This window comes from Pristis pectinata, chromosome 13 (assembly GCF_009764475.1).
Source record: "Pristis pectinata isolate sPriPec2 chromosome 13, sPriPec2.1.pri, whole genome shotgun sequence".
In the NCBI taxonomy this organism is placed as follows: domain Eukaryota; kingdom Metazoa; phylum Chordata; class Chondrichthyes; order Rhinopristiformes; family Pristidae; genus Pristis; species Pristis pectinata.
This window is the reverse complement of record NC_067417.1, coordinates 2,700,012-2,723,413: the sequence shown is the minus strand read 5'-3', so window position 1 is coordinate 2,723,413 and position 23,402 is coordinate 2,700,012. Positions and strand designations below refer to the sequence as shown.

Below are 23,402 nucleotides of genomic sequence, written 5' to 3'. Positions count from 1 at the left end.
CTTTCAGGCTTTTGTATTTTCTGCCAGAAGGGAGAGGGGAGAAGAGAGAATGTCCAGGGTGGGTGTGGTCTTTGATTATGTTGGCTGCTTTACTGAGACGGTGGGAAGTGTAGACAGAGTCCATGGAGGGGAAGCTGGTTTCTTTGATGGACTGAGACCCCCAACCACACATTGAGTACAATCCATGTTTCTTCAACTTCCACTAAATTTAAATCTGCATCCCCTAAACACTGACCTCTCTTCCAAGGGGAGAGGTCCTACCTGTTCACCCTCTCTCAGCTTCCCCACTCCCGGCCCTTTCTGAGGGATTAATCACTGACATAACCAACAAATTTCAAGTCATCTAATTCAGTGATAATAAATTTGATTCTGATTCTAATTTTCCTTTGTCTTTTCTCCTCAGATGCAGGGTGCCCCGTCTATCTGTACGAGTTTCAACACAGCACGAGCATCTTTAGAAGGGGCCGGCCCGAGTTTGTGAAGGCTGACCATGGCGACGAGATCCTTTATGTTTTTGGTGCTGCCTTTTGGGATGGAGACATCAGCGTATTAGGTGAGGTGCTCCACTGGGAGTTTGCTGACCTTTAACCACGCTCCCACTCTAACAGTCCTGTGTCTGTGCTTTTCCTCTTTCTAAAGGAGGAGCTGACGTTTATCAGGAGCCTGCGTTCTGTTTTGTACCTTATTTTTATTATTTCAAAAATATAAACTTAAGTCGAGCTAGAATGATTCCAGGAATGAGAGGGTTAACATATGAGGAACGTTTGCCGGCTCTTGGGCTGTACTCCTTGGAGTTCAGAAGAATGAGGGGGGACCTCATAGAAACACTTCGAATGTTAAAAGGCCTTGACGGAGTAGATGTGGCAAAGTTGTTTCCTGTGGTAGGGGAGTCTAGTACAAGAGGGCACAACTTCAGCATTGAAGGGCGCCCATTCAGAACAGAGATGCGGAGAAATTTCTTTAGCCAGAGAGTGGTGAATCTGTGGAATTTGTTGCCACGGGCGGCTGTGGAGGCAAAGTCATTGGGTGTATTTAAGGCAGAGATTGATAGGTATCTGAGTAGCCAGGGCATCAAAGGTTATGGTGAGAAGGCGGGGGAGTGGAGCTAAATGGGAGAATGGATCAGCTCATGATAGAATGGTGGAGCAGACTCAATGGGCCGAATGGCCGACTTCTGCCCCTTCGTCTTATGGTCTTTTTGTCTTATTATTATGTGCAGAAGTACGGTGAGGTACAGGTACAGTGGAAAAACTTGCAGCAGCATCACAGGCAGGTAATGACAAATTCCTGACAAATTCTGACAAATTCCTCTCCCCTCCTTAAACAATACACGAGCAATGGAGAGGCTGTTCCTCCGTGTACAGTGACAGCAGGGGTCTAGACTGTGCTCCTTCCCCACAGGGCCCTCAGCATGTCCTGCACCTTGGAGTGTGCCAGTTGTATCTGTTTGCTAGTGGCAAGTCCCATCCACTAAGTTCTAATCTATGTTCTGAGTATAGAGAATTGTGCGTTTCTCTGAGATACTAGAGCAACAAACAATCTGCTGAAGGAACTCAGTGGGTTGAACAGCCTCTGTGAAGGGGGAAGGAATTGTCGACATTTTGGTTCAAAACCCTTCAACCCAGAATGCTGACAGTTCCTCTGCCCCACAGATGCTGCTCGACCCGCTGAGTTCCTCCAGCAGATTGTGTGTTGCTCCAGATTGCAGCATCTGCAGTCTCTGGTGTCTCCTGGGTATACTGGAGCCAGGTGTAAGGTTTTGTGGAGTCCTGATTTCATCACATTTCCCACCAAACAATCTTCTCACTGTCTCCCCATTACACCTTTCCTTAGCACATTGGAAAGCCGCCTCTTTCTGTTACCTGACTTCTGACGGTTGACCAAACGACCTTTTCTTTCCCAACCTCCATCTGCTAGAAAGAAAGACTTTGCTTATAATTGCCTGTTAACTCTTGCCTGATGTTTAGCTGCCAGCAGAGATTAACCGTCAATTCAAAGGTATTCCTCAATACACGAGGGCATGGCTTTAAAGTAATGCGTGGGAAGTTCAAGGGAGATATCAGAGGAAGGTTTTTTACCCAGAGAGTGGTTGGAGCGTGGAATGCGCTGCCTGGGGTGGTGATGGAGGCAGGTACATTGGTCAAATTCAAGAGATTGCTCGATAAGCATGTGGAGGAATTTAAATTAGAGGGATATGTGGGAGGAAGGGGTTAGATAGTCTTAGGCGAGGTTTAAAGGACGGCACAACATTGTGGGCTGGAGGGCCTGTATTGTGCTGTACTGTTCTATGGTTCTATGGATTAGTAACTCCTTATCTTAGTGCGATGGCATCTTTGTGATTCAGAGAGTACAGTGAATATATCTTGTACCTATCTGCTACACTTGCCTATTTTTATTCCCCAAGCCTCCTTACAGACATTTATTTTCTCATATCTTGGGACGTGGGTGTCACGGGCAAGACCATAATTTATGGCCCACCACTAATTACCCTTGATGAGCCATCTTCCTGAGCTGCTGCAGTCCTGCTGGTGAAGGTGCTGCCGTACTGCTGTAGGGGAGGGAGTTCCAGGATTCAGACCCAGCAATGATGAAGTGACAGTGATATCTTCCCAAGTCAGATTGGTGTGCGGCTTGGACATTCCCCTTCCTCTGCTGCCCCCGTCCTTGGTGGTAGTCTGTGGGGATTGGGAGGAGCTGTCGGAGTGGACGGAAGTGAGTGACTGCAGTGCACGTTGCAGACAGCACACACCGCAGCCACTGTGTGCCTGGTGCTGGAGAGAGGGAGTGTTGAGGGAGGTGGAGGGAGTGCCAGTTGAGCAGGCTGCTCTGTCCTGGATGGTGTTGACTTTCTTGAGGGTTCTTGGAGCTGGAGTCACCCAGGCAAGTGGAGGGCATTCCGTCACACTCCTGATTCTGCCTACATCCCATAGTCTCCTCCAGACTCGTCTTGTGTTTAAGATAAGATTTCTTTATTAGTCACACGTACATCGAAACACACAGTGAAATGCATCTTTTGCGTAGAGTGTTCTGGGGGCAGCCTGCAAGTGTCACCACGCTTCCGACGCTTACATAGCATGCCCACAACTTCCTAACCCGTACGTCTTTGGAATATGGGAGGAAACCAGAGCACCCAGAGGAAACCCACGCAGACACGGGGAGAACGTACAAACTCCTTACAGGCAGTGGCCGGAATTGAACCCGGGTCTCTGGTGCTGTAAAGTGTTACGCTAACCGCTACACTACCGTGCCTGCCTTTGAAATTTTGCTTTGAACCTTTCTATCATTTTATCATACCTACCTTCCACCTTGTCACACCCTCCCCTCCCCATTGCCTCTGCATCTGTACTTTGTTTCAACTTAAACCTCTCTGAATCCGCTGACTGACCTCGAACGCTGTCAGTTTCTCGGTGCACAGGCGCTGCCTGACATGGTGAGACCTGCAGTCTCGTGGTGGTCTCACTGACAGTGTGACTCTTACAGGGAACATCACTGCTGAGGAGGAGGCTTTGACCAGAAGTATAATGAGTTACTGGGCGAACTTTGCCAAGAATGGGTAAGCAACCTGTTTGTATCTCAACACTCTGGAGGGATGGACAACTGGGGCTGTTCCTCAGGTATGACTAGAAGGGGTTTGAATGGTGAAGCAGGCAGAGAATGGAGCACGGGAGAGGGGAGGCATTCCTGCTTCTGACCAATCCAGCGCAGAGGGCTGAAGCTACAAGGAGGTCACTGATAATTCGGAGACCTGGGGAAATGGGAGTAGGAGGGAGCTGTACAAACTTAACAGGGGCATAGACTGAGGAAATAGAAGCATTTCCCCAAAGCAGAGGTGGCTAAACCGCGAGGGCTGAGATTTAGGGTAAAGGTGGAAGGTTTAGAGGGGATCTGAGGGGGAATGTTTTCCCCAGAGGTGGACTTGGAATCTGGAACGCACTGCCTGAGGGGGTGGTGGAGGCAGAGACTCACAACATGCAGGAGAGATCCCAACACACACTTGGATCACCAAGTAATGGAAGGTTATGGACCAAGCGCTGGTAAGTGGGATTAGAGTAGATGGTGCTTAATGGTCAGCATGGATGTGATGGGCCGAAGGGCCTGCTTCTGGGTGGGGTGGCTCTATGTTGGTCCGACCTTTACCCAGGGAGTGGGGAGGTCGTGGGACCCGCTCCCACCAGGAGGGGTGGGGGCAAAAGCTGAGGTGGGTGCGGAGAAGAGGGTGAGGGTGGGGTGGTGAGTTTGGGTGTGGTAGGGAGGGGCGGGGTTGGAGAGGGGCTGAAGGGGAGGGGTGGGGGGTGATGGGGTAGGGATGTGAGGGGGACTGGAGGGGTGGGGGTGATGGGTGGGGGTGTGAGGGGAGTGGAGGGGTGGGTGATGGGGTGGGTGGGAGTGGGGGAAGGGTGTGTGATGTGGAGGGGTGAGGAAGTGATGGGGTGAGTGGGGAGGGTGATGTGATGGGTGTGTCGGTGGGGGGGTAATGAGCTGAGCGGGGCTGTATCTTTCTTCGACTCCCCACGGTCCCACTGTGCAGTCACCAGGGCTGGGAAGAGTGAGTGGATTATCCTCCTACCCCTCCCAGTGAACCCTGCACAGGGCAGTTACTGAACGTGGGATCTTCCTTGTTAGTGTGACTCAGTACCACGTGGCCCACAGGAGGAGCGGGAGGGAGCTCCATTTGCTGCAATGGTTCCAATTCTCACACCTTTGTGGTTCAAAGTGTTTCCCAACCTCACAGCCCAGAAAATGCTGGAAACACTCAGCAGGTCAGGCAGCGTCTGAGGAGAGAGAAAGTGAACGTTCCGGGTCGAAGACCTACCACCTGACTGTTTGCAGAAAGACCTGGGCTGCAGTCACCAGTCAGGCCCCTACCTGTGGACATGGTCTCTCGCCTCCCCTCACTACCTCAGCTCCCATTAACTCTCTGCATTCCTGGGAGGATGATCCCTGTGGAACACCCAAATATCATGGATGCGGAAAATCTGAAATTAGAACAGTGCTGGGGATACTGAGCAGGCCTCTGCCTCCACAGGTTCTAGCTGACCTGCATTTCCAGCACTGTCTGGTGTTTATTATCCTAGTTTGTGAAGTTGTTCTTTGATCCTTGGAGTTCAGAATCCACCCTGGTAAACCCACACAATACACAAGGCGATATATGATTGCCAACATATGGGGCTCAGGTTTGTGAACACAAGCTGACCCGAGGGAGGGGTGGCAGTCAGGAGAAGGTCTTTATGCTTTCCATTGACCTCTCAGGATCTGGGCATCATTGGCAAGGCCAGCATTTAGAAACATAGAAAACCTACAGCACATACAGGCCCTTCAGCCCACAGAGTTGTGCCAAACGTGTCCCTACCTCAGAAATTACTAGGCTTACCCACAGCCCTCTATTTTTCTCAGCTCCATGTACCTATCCAACAGTCTCTTAAACGAACCTATCGCATCTGCCCCCACCACCGTTTCCGGCAGCCCGTTCCACTCACTCACCACTCTAAGTAAAAAAGACTTACCCCGATATCTCGTCTATGTCTACTCCCCAGCACATTAAACTGGTGTCCTCTTGTGGCCACCATTTCAGCCCTGGCGAAAAGCCTCTGACTACCCACATGATCAATGCCTCTCATCATCTTATACACCTCTATCAGGGCCCCCCTCATCCTCCGTCTCTCCAAGGAGAAAAGGCCGAGTTCTCTCAACCTGCTTTCATAAAGCATGCTCCGCATTCCAGGCAGCATCCTTGTAAATCTCTTCTGCCCATCCTTCTCTGTCCTGAGAAGGTGGGGGGTGAGTCACCTCCTTGAACCCGTGCAGCCCTGCTGGTGAAGGTCCTTCCACAGTGCTGTCAGTGACGGTGAAGGAACGGCAGTATATTTCCAAGTCAGGATGGTGTGTGTGGAGGCACCAGAGATCACAGATGCTGGAATCTGGAGCAGAAAACACTCTGCTGGAGGCACTCAGCGGGTCGAGCAGCATCTGTGAAGGGGGAAAGGAACTGTCGACGTTTCGGGTTGAACCCCTGCATCAGGATGGTGTGTGGCTTGGAGGTGGTGGCGTTCCCCAGGACCTGCTGCCTTTGTGAGAGAGGTGGTGGGTTTGGGAGGTGCTGTCAGAGTAGCCTGGGTGGGGAACTGCAGTGCATTGTGTGCACACTGTGTGCTGCTGGGGAACCAGTGGTGGATGGGCTACAGCTCTTTGCCTTGATTGAGTGAACACTCCCCAACATCTAGGTCCTCTGCTTGCAGGAACCCCAATGGAGAGGGGCTGGTGCTGTGGCCGGCCTACGATCAGAACGAGAACTACATGCAGCTGAACCTGAAGCCGGTGGCCGGGACAAAGCTCAAGGAACATCGGATGAAGTTCTTCACCAAGATCCTGAAGCACCATGCTGGGGAGGAGACTGAGCAGAGCTCGACAGGTGATAAAGGCCGTCGGGTGGAACTGTAGCTTCCAGCAACCACATGTTAAACCCTCTGCTTAAATCAATTAACTCTCTTTGGGTCTGCTTCCAACTGGGACCCTCTGCAGCTCGAATGATTCAGCCATCCTGTTAGGCAAAATAAGGACTAATAGGAGGTGGGTGCAGAAGAAGCCATCTAACCCAACCACTGCATTAACAGCTCAGTAACAGGCAAAGGAGCTGAACTGTCCATTCAGTGACCGTCTGTCACTTCACCCTATGGTTGACAGTCCCTCTGTTTCACTCACTGCCCATTCCCACCTTCTCTGCTACTTAGAACAGTTTGCTTTCTCTCTTTCTCTGAGGCAGGGTCCCTGACCCGTAATGTTGACTGGTTTCTCTCTCCACAGATGCTGCCTGACTGGCTGAGCTCTTCCGCCATTTCTGGTTTTGTTTCAGATTCTGGCAGCTGCAGTTTTATTTGCTTTCCCTGTTCTGCTCTTCAGAGAGTTCGTTGCTGACATGTGACCCACCCATTTACCTCTCCTTGACCTTCACAACTTTGGTTCATAAAGATCTCCAAAAATTTCAGGTTTAAAATTAATGCTTGACCCAGCTTCAGTTGTCTCTCTGTTGAAGAGAATGCCAAGCTCCACCACTTTGTGGAGCTGTTTCCAACTGCACTCCTGAAAGGCCTGGCCTTGTCTTTAAGATGTTAATTTATTAGTCACGTACATCAAAACACACAGTGAATTGCATCTTTTTGCGTTACTGAGAATTGCTGGGGGCAGCCCGCAAGTGTCGCCACGCTTCCGGCGCCAACACAGCGTGCCCACGGCTCCTAACCTGTACGTCTTTGGAATGTGGGAGGAAACCGGAGCACCCGGAGGAAACCCACACAGACACGGGGAGGACGTACAAACTCCTTACAGATAGCAGTGGGAATTGAACCCGGGTCGCTGGTGCTGTAATAGCGTTACACTAACCACTGCACCTTTTGCCCCTCGGTCTGAGAGTGTCCATCACAAAAATGGCTTTCATCTCCTTCCCCTATCCGTTCCCTTAATGATCAGCCCCTGACCTCCTAAACTCCAATTTCCTTCTGACTTAATCCCTGAACTCAATGTTTTGTTCTGATAAATCTGCAGCACACTTTTTCAGAGGCCACTCTCACTGTAGAGACCAGCCTTTCATTGGCTTTCCTGATTATTTCCTGTACTTGTCCTTAACAGTTCAATGGTCTATGTACATGTTCCACCAAGCCTCTAGAGCGATGATGACCTTTTGCCAATTAGAAAGTACAGAGTTCTATCCTTTAATGTCTAAAGGGATGAGCTGACACTTTTGTGCTGTTTACCACAATTCTTTCCCATTTGCTTAATACCTCGTTGTAATTTGATGCCTCCCTCCACCTATGTTCTGTCTGTGTGTCATCAGCATACTTAAAAACACGGCATTCCATCTCGGTCATTGAGGCCTGAACGTTGATTGGGGCAAGATTCCACCAGTCCTGTCCCATAATTACACATTAACCTGACCCTCCGTCCTGTCTCTCCACCAGTTACCCAGCCAAGCAAATAATTTGCCTTAATTTTCATTCACTGCAAGTTACAGTAACAATTTTTTGTGGGGGATTTTATCAAATGTCTGTGGAAGTCCATTAAACATCATCCACTGCTTCAGTTACTTCTGCAAACAATGTACCCAGGCAGGACAGCGTCTGTAGACCCACCCTCTCGCTGATCAACTGAAAATCATCAGGGAGGTCAGTCACTTTACCCATGATTATAAACCAAAGTAATTTCCTGACAACAGGTACCAAGCTAACCAGTCTGCTGTTTTCTGCTCTCTCAAACACTCTTCTTAAATAGCAGTGTGATGCTTGCAGTTTTCCAAATAGAAGGAGCGGCTTTTGGATCAAGAGAACTTTAGAAGGTTGTGCTTAATGGCTTCTGCAGTGTCCTCATCTACTTTCTTTCAAACCCTGGGGTGGAAACCATCTGGACCTGTGGTTTTGTCGCTCGTTGCCGTTATTTCTTTCACCACAATTATTTTGGCAAAGTTAATTTTGGCAATTCACTGGCTGTAATTCAACAATAGTTTCATCTTGGGAAATAATGTTCTGTCAATCCTCTGCAGTAAAGGACAAAAGGTATCAGTCAACTTGTCTGCATTCTTCTTGCCTTCATTAGTCTCCATTATAAGGGAGTAGTCCTTATTATAGACCACTTTTTGTGTGGTCTTTAAAACTCGCAACATAAGAGGGAAATAGAGCAGCCCCTCAATCATGCTCTGCCCTTCAACGAGATCACAGCTCATCTCTTGCCTCACTGCACTTTCCTCCACTCGCCCATATCCCTGGATTCTCTCAATATTTAAAAGTCATTCAAGATTCATTATATACCTCTGTCTTTGTCGTACACTGGGTTGTGCACTTTTTGCCGTTCTTTTATCTGAGTTGCCAGGATTTCCTCTGCACTTTGCCTTCATGTTTTCTCTCTTGGTTTATGCTGTCTGTGGCTGGTTTGATTTTTCGCTGTGGAGCTCTTCCCCGTTGATCTGTCCTGCAGTAAGCTCTTCATCGAACACCTCCCACTCTGTTTTGCCCGCGAGCAGACTGGCTCAGTGAACGGCCCCTGGTGTGACCACGTACTCCCCTTAAATCTCCACAGTTGTTTCACATTCCTTCGAGTGGAGCATTACACTGCACCTGAACACGTCACAAAGTCAAACAGGCGTGGGACTTGTACTATGAATGGTAGGGGACCTAGGAGTGTAACGGAACAGAGGGACCTAGGAGTCCAAGTGTATAGTTTGTTGAAAGTGGTGTCACAGGTAGACGGGGTGGTGAAAAAGGCATTTAGCACACTGGCCTTCATCAGTCAGGGCACTGAGTATAGGAGAAACAAAGGACTACAGATGCTGGAATCCAGATGAAAAACACGATGATGCTGGGGGAGCTCAGCAGGCCAGGCAGCATCCGTGGAGAAAAGCAGGCGGTCAACGTTTCGGGTCAGGACCCTTCTTCAGGACTGAAGATAGGAAAAGGGGAAGCCCGATATATAGGAGGGAAAAGCAGAGCAGTGATAGGTGGACAAAAGAGGGGAGGCAGGGTGGACACAGGGTGGTGACAGGTAGATGCAGGTAAGAGATAGTGATGGGCAGGTGTGGGGGAGGAGGGGAGAGCAGACCCACAGGGGATGGGTCACAGGTGAGGAGAGAAAACAAAAGGAGGGGAGAAAAAAAAAGAGAGAGGGGCTGGGAAAGGGAAGAGGAGGCACGGTTGGACCAACCATGTGAGAGGGGAGAGATTCAATAGGAACCTGAGGGGCAACTTTTCACCCAAAGAGTGGTGTGTAAATGGAACAAGCTGCCAGAGGAAGTGGGTGAAGCAGGTACATTAACAACGTTTACAAGGTACTTGGACGGGTACATGGGTAGGAAAGGTTTAGACGGGTATGGGCCAAACGTGGGCAAATGGGATTAGCTGAGATGCAAATCTTGGCCTGCATAGACCAGTTGGGCTGAAGGGCCTGTTTCCATGCTGTATGACTCTATGACCTACCACTTGCCTCACAAATCTCCTTTAAACTTTCCCCTCTCACTTTAAACCTGTGCCCTCTAATATTTGACATTTCCACATATGGGATAAACACTGACCCATCTACCTTATCTGTGCCTCTCGTAATTTTATATTCTTCTATCAGGTCTCCCCTCAGCCTCCAATGACCAGCGGGATGGAAAGTAAAATAAAGCAAAGGCACGGTGATGGACCGTTGCCGCAAGAGAGAATACAGCTGGTTGTAAAAAGCTCAGAGGAGAGGTGAAAAAGGAAAAGGAGCAAAGTGTGAGCATGATGCAGGAAGTGCGAGCAGGAGTAAGAGTAAACAGCAGGCGAGGGCAGAGGTGGGGCTACCAGGGAACCAAGGGGTTGGTTCAACCAACCATCAGTCAGGGCACTGATTACAAGAGTTGGGATGTTGCAGTTGTATAAGACGTTGGTGAGGCCACACTTGGAGTACTGTGTACAGGTTTGGTCGCCCTGTTACAGGAAAGATGTTATTAAACTAGAAAGAGCGCAGAAAAGATTTCCCAGGATGTTGCCTGGACCTGGGGGCCTGAGTTACAAGGAGAGGTTGTGTAGACTAGAACTTTAATCCCTGGAACGTAGGAGATTGAGGGGTGATCTGATAGAGGTGTATAAGATCATGAGGGGCATAGACAGGGTGAGTGCATCGTCTTTTTCCCAGGGAGGGGGAGCTAAAAACAAGAGGGCGTAGGTTTAAGATCAGAGACGAGAGATTTAAAAGGGACATCAGGGGCAGCTTCTTCACACAGAGGGCGGTGTGTATTTGGAATGAGCTGCCAGAAATAGTGATTGAGGTGGGTACGTTAGCAACATTTAAAAGCCATCTAGATAAGTCCACGGATAGGAGAGGTTTAGAGGGCTTTGGGCCAAATGCGGGCAATGGGACCAGCTCACTGGACAACACATCATGGACAAGTTGGGCTGAAGGGCCTGTTTCCATGCTGTATGACTCTAGGACTCTAAGGACATCTGTTCACAGAGATGCAGGCCAGGGCTGAGTCTTCCCCAGGGACAAACGTGCTGCCTGATTCTCAACAAAGGAAGAAGTTGGGATTCTGGCTGAGATAAAAACCCACAGAGGCATTTGGGAAGGTTAGCTGTACTTAAAGCGGATAAATTCCCTGCTCCAGATGGAATGCATCATTGGTTACTGGGAGAAGGAAGGAAAGGAGGGAGTTGCAGAGGCCCTGACCACAATCTGTGAATTCAGCAGCAGCGCCTGAGCACCGGATAATTGTAAATGTTACACCCAGGTTGGAAAAAGGGTGTCAGAATAAACACAGTGAGTGCAGGGCAGTCAGTTTAACTTAGGTGGTGGGGAAAGTTCTAGAAACAATGACCAGGGACAGAGTTAGCAGTCACGTGGACAGGTGGGTTAGGGTTAGGCAGCATTGATTTCTCAATGATTAAGTTCTTGGAGTTTATTGTTGAAGGGCTGGTGAGAGAATGATTTTCAAAAGACATTTGATAAGATGTCACATTGTAAGTTTGTCTTCAAGACTGGAGGCCATGGGATAAGAGGGGATGTGGGAGCACGGATTGGAAACTGGCCTGTAACAGGGCATGGGGGTTAGTAGTAGTCAAACTGGAGGAAATTGGTAATTGGTTTATTGTCACATGTACCGAGATACAGTGAAAAGCATTTGTCTGCGTGCCATCCAGACAGATCATTCTGTGCATAAGTACATTGAGGTACAGGGAGTCCCCGACTTACGAATGCCCGTACTTACGAACCGACCACAAAGGGCCCCTGATCCCACCACGGTGGCGGTAAACCTTCTTTGGCCCAACCCTGGCCAAGTGCACACAGGCGGCTGGGGAACCACGGGCCAAGTGAGTTATGTGCGGCTGGGGCCATGCGCGGCCGCGATCCCCCGGCCAAGTGCGCATATGTGGACACTGTTCCGAGTTACATACAAAATAGGGTTACGAACGGTCTTAAAAACGGAACTCATTCGTAACCCGGGGACTTCCTGTAGTAAAAATGCAAACAGAATGCAGAATATAGTATTACAGTTACAGGGAGAGTGCAGTGCAGGCAGACAATAAGCTGCAAGGGCCACAGCAAGAAAGAAAGAGATCAAAAGTACATCTTTTAGTGTATGAAAGGTCAGTTGAAGAGTCTGATAACAGCGAGATAGAAGCTGTCCTTGAGCCTGGTGGTATGTGCTCTCCAGCTTTTGTATCTTCTGCCCGATGGGAGGGGGGAGGAGAGAGAGTGACCGGGGTGGGAGGGGTCCTTGATTCTGTGGGCTGCATTCCCAAGGCAGCGGGAAGTGTGGACGAGGAGTTCCCCAGGATGGAGTGGTCTCTTCATGTTTTATTTATGCCTTGGGCAGGTGGAGAAGGCACAGTTTCCAGATGCAGATAAGAGGCTGAGTGATCTGTGAGGGCAGCAATAGACCAGGGAGGCTGGTGAAATGGGCCGAGAGGTGGCCGATGACATTTTGATAGGAAGAGGCAGGAGAAGCAGACATTGGCTAAACCATAGCGGGGCACTGTGTGCAGAGCAGGGGATTACACTTCGGGAAAGATGTGAAGGCTCTGGAGAGAGTGCAGAAGAGATTGACCAAAATGATTCCAGGGATGAGGAACTTCAACGTGGACAGTCTAGAGAGGCTGGCGTTGTTCTCCTTGGAAAGCAGGAGGCTGCGAAGGAATCTGATAGCAATGTTTAAAATCCTGAAGGGAATAGACAGAGCAGGAAGTGTTTCCATTGGTGGAGGGGTCAGGAAGCAGGGGATGTCGAATGGTGGTGGTTGGGGAACGAGGCACAAGGGAGCGGGGGAAATGTTTCTCCCCAGTGAGTGGTCAGAGTCAGCGGGAGGAACACTGAATTCACAGGGAGCTGGGCCGGTATCTGGAGGGAAACATTCTGCAGGGCTATAAGAGAGGGCAAGTTAGAGAATTGTTCTTGCACAGACTCAATGGGCCAAATATCCTCCCTCCATGCTGTGACTATTCTGTGAAATATGAGCACATTTTTTGAGTACTATCTGAATGGGATTAAAATCTCCAAAGGGTCAGGCTGAGGCCTGTTGGCAGAGTTTGAAAAGCTTCACGGTTGGTGAATTTGCAAAGAGCTGATTCACTGCCGAACATTCGATGCTGCAGCCGAGGTCACAGTGATCCAGCCAACCCCAGCCTGTTAAAGCCACACACAGCCCCAGAGCGGTGAGTACCAGCCCCACGCCGACTGACTCTCGCAGGATGGACCCACGCGGTCTCCAGATCCTGCTCATCATGATCTCCACTGCACTGTGGAAGATCTCCGCGGCAGGTGAGTGGAAGACAGGAGGAAGGGATGACACGGGGTAGGAAGTTTATTTCACCAGCTCGGGAACTCCAAAAACATTTTCCAGGGAATGTCCCAGGGAGGTAACACACAGTGACTATTTCCCAGACTAGGGAAGTCTAAAACTGGAGGGCTTGAGAATAAGGAGAGGCTGGTTAGGCCAGGACTGTTCTCCCTGGAGTGAAGGAGGCTGAGAGGTGTCCTGATAATAAAGTCATTGGGGGGGGGAGTAGATAAGGTGGATGGTCATGGTCTTTTACCCCGGGGTTGGGGAGTCTAAAACTACCAAGGGCATGGGTTTAAGGTGAGAGGGGAAAGACTTAAACGGAACCCGAGGGGCAAGTTTTCCACACAGGGTGGTGGGTGTGTGGAACAAGCTGTCAGAGGAAGGGGTAGAGGTGGGTACAGTCATAATGTTTGAAAGACACTTGGACAGGTACATGGAGAGGAAAGATTCAGAGGGATTCGGGCTACATGCAGCCAAATGGGACCAGCTCAGGTAGGCACCGTGGTCGGCATGGACGAGTTGGGCTCAAGGGCCTGTTTCCGTGCTATATGACTCTAGGACTTCTCTGCAGATGGGGTTAGCTGCACAAGGACAACCATGTGGTAAGATCCTTGAAACAAGGTGGGCAGCGACCCCAGTGGTGCTGCTTGGAGGGCGATTGTTGCTCTGGGAAACCAGGCATTGCCTCTGTGAGGCAGGTCAGACACCGGACTCCAGGCCATCGAGTGTGTCTGATTTTATCCAACTTCTCTTTCACCGGGGCCCTTCCTCTGGCCTCCCTGGGCTGGCTTACAGTCCTGGGGAGCCAGCACAGTCTACTTGGTGCTTGTCACCACCGTCAGGTCTCTTCCTGCTTTCAGACAGAAACCCGTCTGTCCTATTAGCAGGAGCACAGGGTCAGGAGGAGGGCGGGCGGCCAATCTAACCTGTGCTGCTGCTGCTCACAGATATCAGCTGGACTGTAGCGTAATTAAAAACACAAAGTGCTGGAACTACTCAGCAGGACAGGACGCATCTCAGCAGAATCAAATTTAGTATCACTGATATATGATGTGAAATTTGTTGTTTTGCGGCAGCAGGACGGTGCAAGACATAAAAATTACCATAAGTTACACAAATAAGTAAGTGCAAAAGAGGAAGAACGAGGTTGGGTTCATGGACCGTTCAGAGACGTGATGGTGGACGGGAAGAAGCTGTTCCTGAATCGTTGAGTGAGGGGCTTCAGGCTCCGGCTGGAAAGAGAAACAGAAGTAATGTTTCAGGTCGAAGACCCTTCACCAGAACTATATGTTAACCCTACTTCCTCGCCTTGGGCCCTGAGCCACCAGTGCCTTTGCATCCAGCTGGCGTTTTAACCAAAATCAAACCTTTATCCTTAAAAGCCATTCTAAACCAGGTGCACAGTTCCCTGAGAGTGGTACACAGGTAGACAGTGGTGAAGGAGGCATTTGGCACGCTGACCTTCACGGGTCAGGGCACTGAGTACAGGAGCTGGGACGTCATGTTATGGCTGTGCAAGACGTTGGTGAGACCACACTTGGAGTGTTGTGCGCAGTTCCGGTCGCCCAGCTATAGGAAGAATGTCAGTAAGCTGGAGATGGTGCAGGGTAAGATGTTACTGGGACTGGAGGGCTTGAATTATAAGGAGGGATTGGATGGACTGGGACTGTTTTCCCTGGAGTGAAGGAGGCTGAGGGGTGACCTTATAGAGGTTTCTAAAATTATGGGGGGCACAGATAAGGTGGACGGTTACAGTCTTTTCTCCAGGGTAGAGGGCACAGGTTTAAGGTGAGAGGGAAAAGATTAAAAAGGGACCCAAGGGGCAACTTTTTCCACACAGAGGGTGGTGGGTACATGGAACGAGCTGTCGGAGGAAGTGGTATATAGAGGCAGGTACAGTTACAATGATTAAAAGACATTTGGACAGGTACGTGAATGGGAAAGGTTCAGAGGGATGTGGGCCAAATGCAGGCAAATGGGACTGGCTCTGGAAGGCACCTTGGTCAGCATGGACCAGTTGGACCGAAGGTCCTGTTTCTGGGTTGTTTAACTCTGTGACTCGATGAGTGGGAATTGAGCGGGAGGGGTTGGATTGCCAGTCACACACAGCCCAGCGGGTGAGGGGCGAGGGGCTGTGGGCAGACTTGACATCAAGAACCTTGGGGATGTGAGTGAGTGGAATGGAAAGGCAGAGTGGTGTGAAGCTCTGGCAGGGAGCTGGTGCCATGTGGCCATGCCTCAACATGCATTTATATAGCACCTCTTGGGGGCTACTTGGGAGAAAGGATCGTGTTAAAGGCAGATTCTCACAGGACACGTAGTGAAGGTCACCAAAAAGGGTGCATTTTCCAAAGGAGAGAGTTGGAGGGGTGGATCCCAGGCTGGGTGGGTGGTGTGAGAGGTCCGTGAGCCCAACCTTTCCCAGTTCCAGGGCTGTTTAACTGCTGCTGTCAGAGCTCCTCGTGCATGTGCAGGAGAGCCACCAATATCCAGTCCGGCGTCCACCCAACATCTGAGCCAGCACGTCCTCCGACTTGCACTCATTTCACTCCCAACATCAGGGAGCTTCCACTCTCGCTGATCGGATCACACTGACTGGCCCAGGCTGGCATCAGAGGTCTGGGTCAGAAGGGAGGGCCACCTCTGGTGGAACACACCCCGTAAACTGCTCCCTCTGTTGTCCTGGCAGTGTCAAGATCTACCTCTTTCCAGGGGCTGAGAAAGTGCAGAGACCTCAGAGCAGCTGGCACTGGAGAGATGGATTATGGTGGGTCAATTCCCCCCTTTAATTGTCCATCTCCCCCCCAACTATCACAACCTCCACTTGCAACAACACTCACCATACACACAACCCAAGATATAAACCTTCAAGAATGCCAACCACTGAAGGCACACAAAGACTCTTTGATCAAACAAAATTTAATATTGAGTCACATGAGAAGACATTTCAGAAATGATGACAACACAGGAGACACTCGCCAGGCCAGGCTGTGATGGAGGAGGGACAAACAGGTAAAGTTTCAGGCCAATAACCTTGGACTAGAACTGGAAAAGTGAGAAATGAAATGCTGCAGAGAGGAGGAGGGTTGGAGAGACCAGAGGGGGTACCTGTGATGGGGGGAGACTGAGGTTGCCCAGGTGACACAAGTCCTTTCAGAGGGTGGTGAATGCTCACAGACTGATACAGCCCAGAAGCAGGCCCTTTGGTCTCACTCCTCCATGGCGACCAAGGTGTCTTCCTGAGCTCATCCCATTTGCCTGCATTTGGCCCGTATCCCTCTCAACCTTTCCTCTCCATGTACCCGCCCAAATGTCTTCTAAATGTCACAATTGTACCCCCCTCCACCACTTCCTCTGGCAGCTCGTTCCACACACCCACCGCCCTCTGTGTGAAAAAATTGCCCCTCAGTCCCATTTAAATCCTTCCCCTCTCACCTTAAATGAGATTGTCTGACTTTCAAAATGCCCTCTAGTTGTAGACTCCCCTCCCCTGGGGAAAAGACTGTAACCATCCACCTTATTGATGCCCCTCAGGATTTTATAAACCTCCATAAGGTCCCCCCTCAGCCTCCTTCGCTCTGGGGAAAACAGTCCCGGCCTGGCCAGTCTCTCCTTGTAACTCAAGGCCTCCAGTCCCGGCAACATCCTGGTGAATCTTTTCTGCCTCCCCTCCAGCTTCACACTGGCTAATGACAGCTGAGGAGGTGTAACCAGAAGGAGATGAATGGCAGTGATGAACAGCTGGCTGCTGGCACAGTCAGTGTAGAACAGATGTGATTACCGAGCATTCCTTCCCTCTCTGACATGGCACCACAAATAATTGGGATGGGTGCTTGTTCTGCAGCTGCTTCTCTCTCCACAGACGCTGCCTGACCTGCTGAGTGTTTCCAGCATTTTCTGTTTTTATTTGTTTTCGGGAGGGAGTCCCAGAGCTCGGGGCCGGGGCAGCTGAAGGCAAGGCCACCGCTTGTGACATGCTGGGGGACCAGGGGAATGGGAATGGTGCCCAGGGCTTGGGGCCAGAGGAGACGCAGGAGTTCACTCTGGTCACCATCTCTGCCTGAACCCCACCCCCACGGCCTGCCCTGGGTGGAACAGGTCCCTGAGGGGGGTGGGGGCAGAGGACTGGCCTACCAGGGAGCTTTCTGCACCGTGCAGCAGTAACGGACGGTACCGGAACCTCCCACCTTGGGAACCCCCACCCCGATACTGCCAATCCCCCCAAGACTGCCACCATCCCCCCAACCCTGACCCCACCCCCCCCACACTGAACCCACTCCCCCACGTGGACTCCAGCCCCACCCCCACACTGACCCCAGTCCCCCACACACTGACCCCAATCCCCCCACCCCCTGACAGTGACTCACTCCTGAGTGGGATCCATTGGATGACGTTCTCAGTCAGCTGGGAAAGGCACGATGGACTGAATGGCTCCAAGACCATAGGATGAGTGTACCTGGGTGGTTGGTGGTCGGCACGGACTCGATGGGCTGAAGGGCCTGTTTCTGTGCTGTGTGACACTGAAGAATATTAATGAGCAATTAAACTCACCTGCTCTTTAAATTTACACCCCTTTTGTGGCCCTGCCCCTCCCCATCTATCTACTAACCCCACCCTCGGATCTCCATACTCCCGCCATCCCGACTGTAATCGCTGTCACTGCGTCGAGGCTGGAATCGTGGCACTTCGCCTCTCGCACCCTAAACCCGTCTCGCTGACCCAGGTCTCGCTGCAGGCTCCATGAACCTCAGTGTGTGTCTCAGAGCTGCTCCATCACTGCAGGTTGTTCCTGCGTCACAGATCGAGGAACGAGGGGTGAGAGGGAGGCAGGAGCGGGCAGATGTCCACGGAGAGGTCTGGCCAGCCTCTGACAGCTCTTCCCTTGCAGGGAACCAGTGCTCGGCGCCCACGGTCTGGACTGAGGATGGGTGGCTTCGAGGTCAGCAGATGGAGGTGGAAGGAAGTCCCAGGCCGGTGTCCGGATACTTGGGGATCCCGTTCGCTGCCCCTCCGGTCGGACCCCTGAGGTTTGCTGCCCCCCAGAGACCACAGCCATGGACGGGGATCCGGAACGCCACCAGCCATCCTCCGATGTAGGAACCTCTCCCTTTCAAAACTCCAGCACCAAATCGCATCATCAGTTAACTTCACTTCTTTATTTCACCAGGGAGATTGGTAAACGTTGGAAGTGTTGAGTGGGGTCTCTGCAGGGGAAGGGGGCCAGGGTTTTCCTGCTCCAACAGTCTCTTTCTATGCCGCATAACTCGAACACCTCTCTTATGGTTTTAAATGTAGCTACCAAAACATCTCTGGTGTAAGGAGCTACTGCAGTCTCTGTGAACAATAGGAGGTAGGCCACTCGGCACCACCAATCGTCCTGATCATGGCTGATCTACCTCAGCACCACGTTCCTGCTCTATCCCCATCCTCTGCCCCTGAGCCTCCACAGCCCACTGGAGGAGAGGATTCCATGGATTATCCCTATTGCCCTTCTTAAACAGAGGTAATTCCAGATTTATTAAATTATAAGTAATAGCGAGGTTTTTTTCCTGTAAAAGCCCACACATATCCTTTAAGGAAGGAAATCTGCAGTCCTTACCAAGCCTGACTTACTTGTGACTCCAGACAAGTTGTAGAGTGGTTACTTCCATTGCTCTCTGCAACACAGCAGCAAGTTACTCAGTGGTCATTGCATGGGCTGGAGTGGTTCCGGAAGGTGGCTCAGCACCATCAGCACCTCAGCCCCACCATCAACACTATCATCATCAGCACCCCCATCCCCACCATCAACAACACCACCATCATCATCAGCACCCCCATCCCCACCATCAACAGCACCACCATCATCATCAGCACCACGTCCCCACCATCAACAGCACCCCCATCCTCACCATCAAAATAAACACCACCACTACTGTCACCTTCAACACTCCCACCGTCACCATCAACACAATGATCAACATCACCCCTGTCCCCACTGTCAATATCACCACTATCAACATCCACCCTCAACCCACCATCAACACCATCATCATCAACATCACCCACAGCTCCACCATCAACAATACCACCACCACCATCATCATCATCAGCCCCGTCTCTACCATCAGTACCACCACCAGCACCACCACCGCCATCACCCCATCCACACCATCAAAATCAACACCATCACTACTATCACCTTCAACACTCCCACTGCCACCACTCCCACCCCCACCTTCACCACCCCCATCCCCGCCATCCCCATCCCCACCCTCACCGTCACCCACACCGCCATTGCCAACACCACCCCCACCGCCACCACTCCCACTGTCACCACTCCCACCCCCACCATCCCCATCCCCACGGGACAGGTTTCCAGCCACTGTAAGCTTTGCCAGTCTCACCTACAGCCCAGGAACAGTGAAAATCACACATTCATCCCAATGTTTTGGGAATGGACGTGAAGGATCAGCTTGTGATGGGTTAATGAGGATCTGGTTTCCTCTCTCCTGATTTCCACCTTTTCAACACCGAGTGCCTGGCTCCCGAAAACAAAAGACGAAATGGATGTGGGGGACGGGGAAGAGATGGCGGGAAGGTGAGGGGATGAGTCGGGAACACAAAGGGACCCAGTGGTCTGTTTCTGGGCCGTGGGTTATGGGACAAATGGAGCTGTTGGCTTTGGGAGGAAGCAGCAGATAAACACACCACTCAGCAACCAGGAATAGTTTACGTTACTCAAAACCTTACCACTCTCCCTCTCCCCTCCTCTTCCCCACCCCCTCCACTCCCTCTCTATCACTCTCTCTCTCTCACTTTCCCTCTCTCCTTTCCTCCCTCCTCCTCCTCCCTCTCTCACCCCTTATTGCTTTCTCTTTCTTTCTTTCTTTCTCCCTCCCCCTCCCCCTCGCCCAAGCCCCCCTCACTCTCTCCCTCCCACCCTGCCCCTTCTCGCCCTCTCCCTCCCTCTCACCCTCCCCACCTCTCTTCCTCCCTCCCCTGCTCTTTCTCTCTCGCTCTAACCCCTCTCGCCCTACCCCCTCGCCCTCTCCCTCCCTCTCGCACTCTCTCCCTCCCCACCTCTCTCCCTCCCCTGCCCCTTCTTGCCCTCTCCCTCCCTCTCACCCCCCTCGCCCTCTCCCTCCCTCTTGCCCTCTCTCTCTCCCTCCTCCCTCTCTCCCCAGGTGTCTCCAGAAGATAAGGAGAGTTCCAGTGCACTTTGTGGTCCCTGCCAGTGAAGATTGTCTGTACCTCAGTGTCTACACTCCCACCACTGCCACCCAGCACCGGACCCCCATACCAGTACGTAAATGTGGTTCACACCAGGAACTGTTGGGTGGATGTTAAAAGCCCCAACACCTACCCTCTGCCAACCTGCCTGATGGGAGGGGAGATATGGGGGCACTGAAGGACGAGGGGAGGGAGATGTGGGGGCACTGAGGGACGAGGGGAGGGAGATGTGGGGGGCATTGAGGGACGAGGGGAGGGAGATGTGGGGGCACTGAGGGACGAGGGGAGGGAGATGTGGGGGGCACTGAGGGACGAGGGGAGGGAGATGTGGGGGGCACTGAGGGACGAGGGGAGGGAGATGAGGGGGGCACTGAGGGACGAGGGGAGGGAGATGTGGGGGCACTGAGGGACGAGGGGAGGGAGATGTGGGGGGCATTGAGGGACGAGGGGAGGGAGATGTGGGGGCACTGAGGGATGAGGGGAGAGAGATGTGGGGGCACTGAGGGACGAGGGGAGAGAGATGTGAGGGGCATTGAGGGACGAGGGGAAGGAGATGTGGGGGGCACTGAGGGACGAGGGGAGGGAGATGTGGGGGGCACTGAGGGACGAGGGGAGGGAGATGTGGGGGGCACTGAGGGACGAGGGGAGGGAGATGTGGGGGGCACTGAGGGACGAAGGGAGGGAGATGTGGGGGCACTGAGGGACGAGGGGAGGGAGATGTGGGGGGCATTGAGGGACGAGGGGAGGGAGATGTGGGGGCACTGAGGGACGAGGGGAGAGAGATGTGAGGGGCATTGAGGGACGAGGGGAGGGAGATGTGGGGGCACTGAGGGACGAGGGGAGAGAGATGTGAGGGGCATTGAGGGATGAGGGGAGGGAGATGTGGGGGGCACTGAGGGACGAGGGGAGGGAGATGTGGGGGCACTGAGGGACGAGGGGAGGGAGATGTGGGGGCACTGAGGGACGAGGGGAGGGAGATGTGGGGGCACTGAGGGACGAGGGGAGGGAGATGTGGGGGCACTGAGGGACGAGGGGAGGGGAGATGGAGAGAGAGCAGGAGGGATAGGATTGAGGTGTGTTGGCACTGTATCCCCAGTGAGAGGCCTGCGTTTCTATAGCACCGTTCACGTCCCTCTCTGCACACTCTGAATCATTGCACAGCCGTCAAGGTCATTTATAATGTAGGGAATATGGCAGTCAGACTGTGCACAGCCAGAGAGACCAGGAGACTGCAGACGCTGCAAACTGGAGCAACACGCAATCTGCTGGAGGAACTCAGCGGGTCGAGCAGTGTCTGTGGGGGGAGAGGAATTGTCAATGTTTCGGGTGGAGACCCTACATCAGGACATGAAACGTCAGTTGTTCCTTCCCCCCCCCAACCCCCCGACAGATCTGCTCGACCCTCCGTTCTTTCGGCAGCTTGCTTGTGCACAGCAAGATCCCACAGGCAACACTGTGCTAATGACCGGACAAACAGAGGGGACAACTCCACCGCGTTTCAACACACAGAGCAAGAGTAGGCCACTCGGCCCCTCAATCCTGCCCCACCGTTCCGTATGATCGTGGCTGATCTATGCTGGTCTCTTCTGTGCCATTTCCCCATAACCCTCAATTCTTCGATCTTTCAAATATTTATCTATTTCCACCATAAATGTATCCAATGATCCGGCCTCCCCCACCATTGAGGGCAGAGAATTCCAGTGATTCACCACCGCCACCACCCCCCCCCCCAAACTTTCTACGTACCTCAGTGACTGGCCCCTTCATTTGTTGGTCTGTTCCCCTTGTTCTTGTCTGTGGTACCGACATGAGGGAGGATAGCTCAGAAGGCTCTTCGACTGAGGCCCTCCGGGAAGAGATGAGGAACAAAGAGAGGGTGATCCCTTTGCTGGGGGATCCTGCAGGCTACCTGACAGTCAGCGGGAGGTAGAGGAGCGGATTTGTAGACAGATCGGAGATGGAAGAGCAGTCGGGTTGTCGTAGTTGGGATTTCAACTTCCCCGAGGTGATTGGGATTGAAAGGCACAGAGAGGGGGGAGGTTTGTAAACTGAGCTTCTTGAGCCAATCTGTGGATAGTCCGGGCAGTACTGGACCCAATCTTAGGGAATGTAGGCAGACGGGTGATGAATTGTCAGTGGGTGTGCATTGTGGAATAATGACCATAACTGTACATTTCAAGGTAGTTGGAGTCATAGAGTGATACAGTGCAGAAAGAGGCCCTTCAGCCCAACTCGTCCATGCCGACCAAGTTGCCTATCCAAGGTAGTCTCATTTGCCCATGTTTGGCCCATATGCCTCTAAACCTTCCCTCTCCAGGTCCCTGTCCAAATGTCCTTTAAAGATTGTCGTTGTATTTATGGAAAAGGGATGAGGGTGGATCGAAAATTAAATCCCTATAATGGGGGGGGGGGGGAGGCTGATTTCAATATCATAAAACAGCACCTGGCAAAAGTAGACTGGGAGCAGGCACCTCCAGGTAGGTCTACATCTGACAAGTGGGAGTCTTTCGGAAGTGAAATAGAGAGAGCTCGGAGCCAATGTGTTTGTATAAGGGAGAAAGGCAAGCACAGCAAGTCCAAGGATCCCTGGATGCCAGGAGATAGTGAGGGCTGGATTATGGAAGCACATGGCATGTATAAAGAGAAACAAAGGACTGCTGATGCTGGAATCCAGATGAAAAACACTGTGATACTGGAGGAACTCAGCAGGTCAGGCAGCATCCGTGGAGAAAAGCAGGCGGTCAACGTTTCCAGTCAGGACCCTTGCTCAGGACTGAAGGTAGGAAAAGGGGAAGCCCGATATATAGGAGGGAAAAGCAGAGCAGTGATAAGTGGACAACAGAGGGGAGGTGAGGTGGGCACAGGGTGGTGACAGGTAGATGCAGGTAAGAGACAGTGATGGGCAGGT

The 23,402-nt window shown here is 51.9% G+C and overlaps 1 protein-coding gene across 1 annotated transcript in view; it reads left to right on the top strand.

Moving 5' to 3' along the window:
• LOC127577454 (fatty acyl-CoA hydrolase precursor, medium chain-like) overlaps window positions 1-23,402 on the top strand; it is a 459,511-nt gene that overhangs the window by 57,157 nt on the left and 378,952 nt on the right. The window contains exons 11-15 of the mRNA XM_052028678.1: window positions 404-553; window positions 3,481-3,553; window positions 6,237-6,409; window positions 18,171-18,375; window positions 20,449-20,566. Of these exons, the coding sequence (XP_051884638.1) occupies window positions 404-553; window positions 3,481-3,553; window positions 6,237-6,409; window positions 18,171-18,375; window positions 20,449-20,566 (719 nt within the window). The remainder of the gene's footprint in view (window positions 1-403; window positions 554-3,480; window positions 3,554-6,236; window positions 6,410-18,170; window positions 18,376-20,448; window positions 20,567-23,402) is intronic.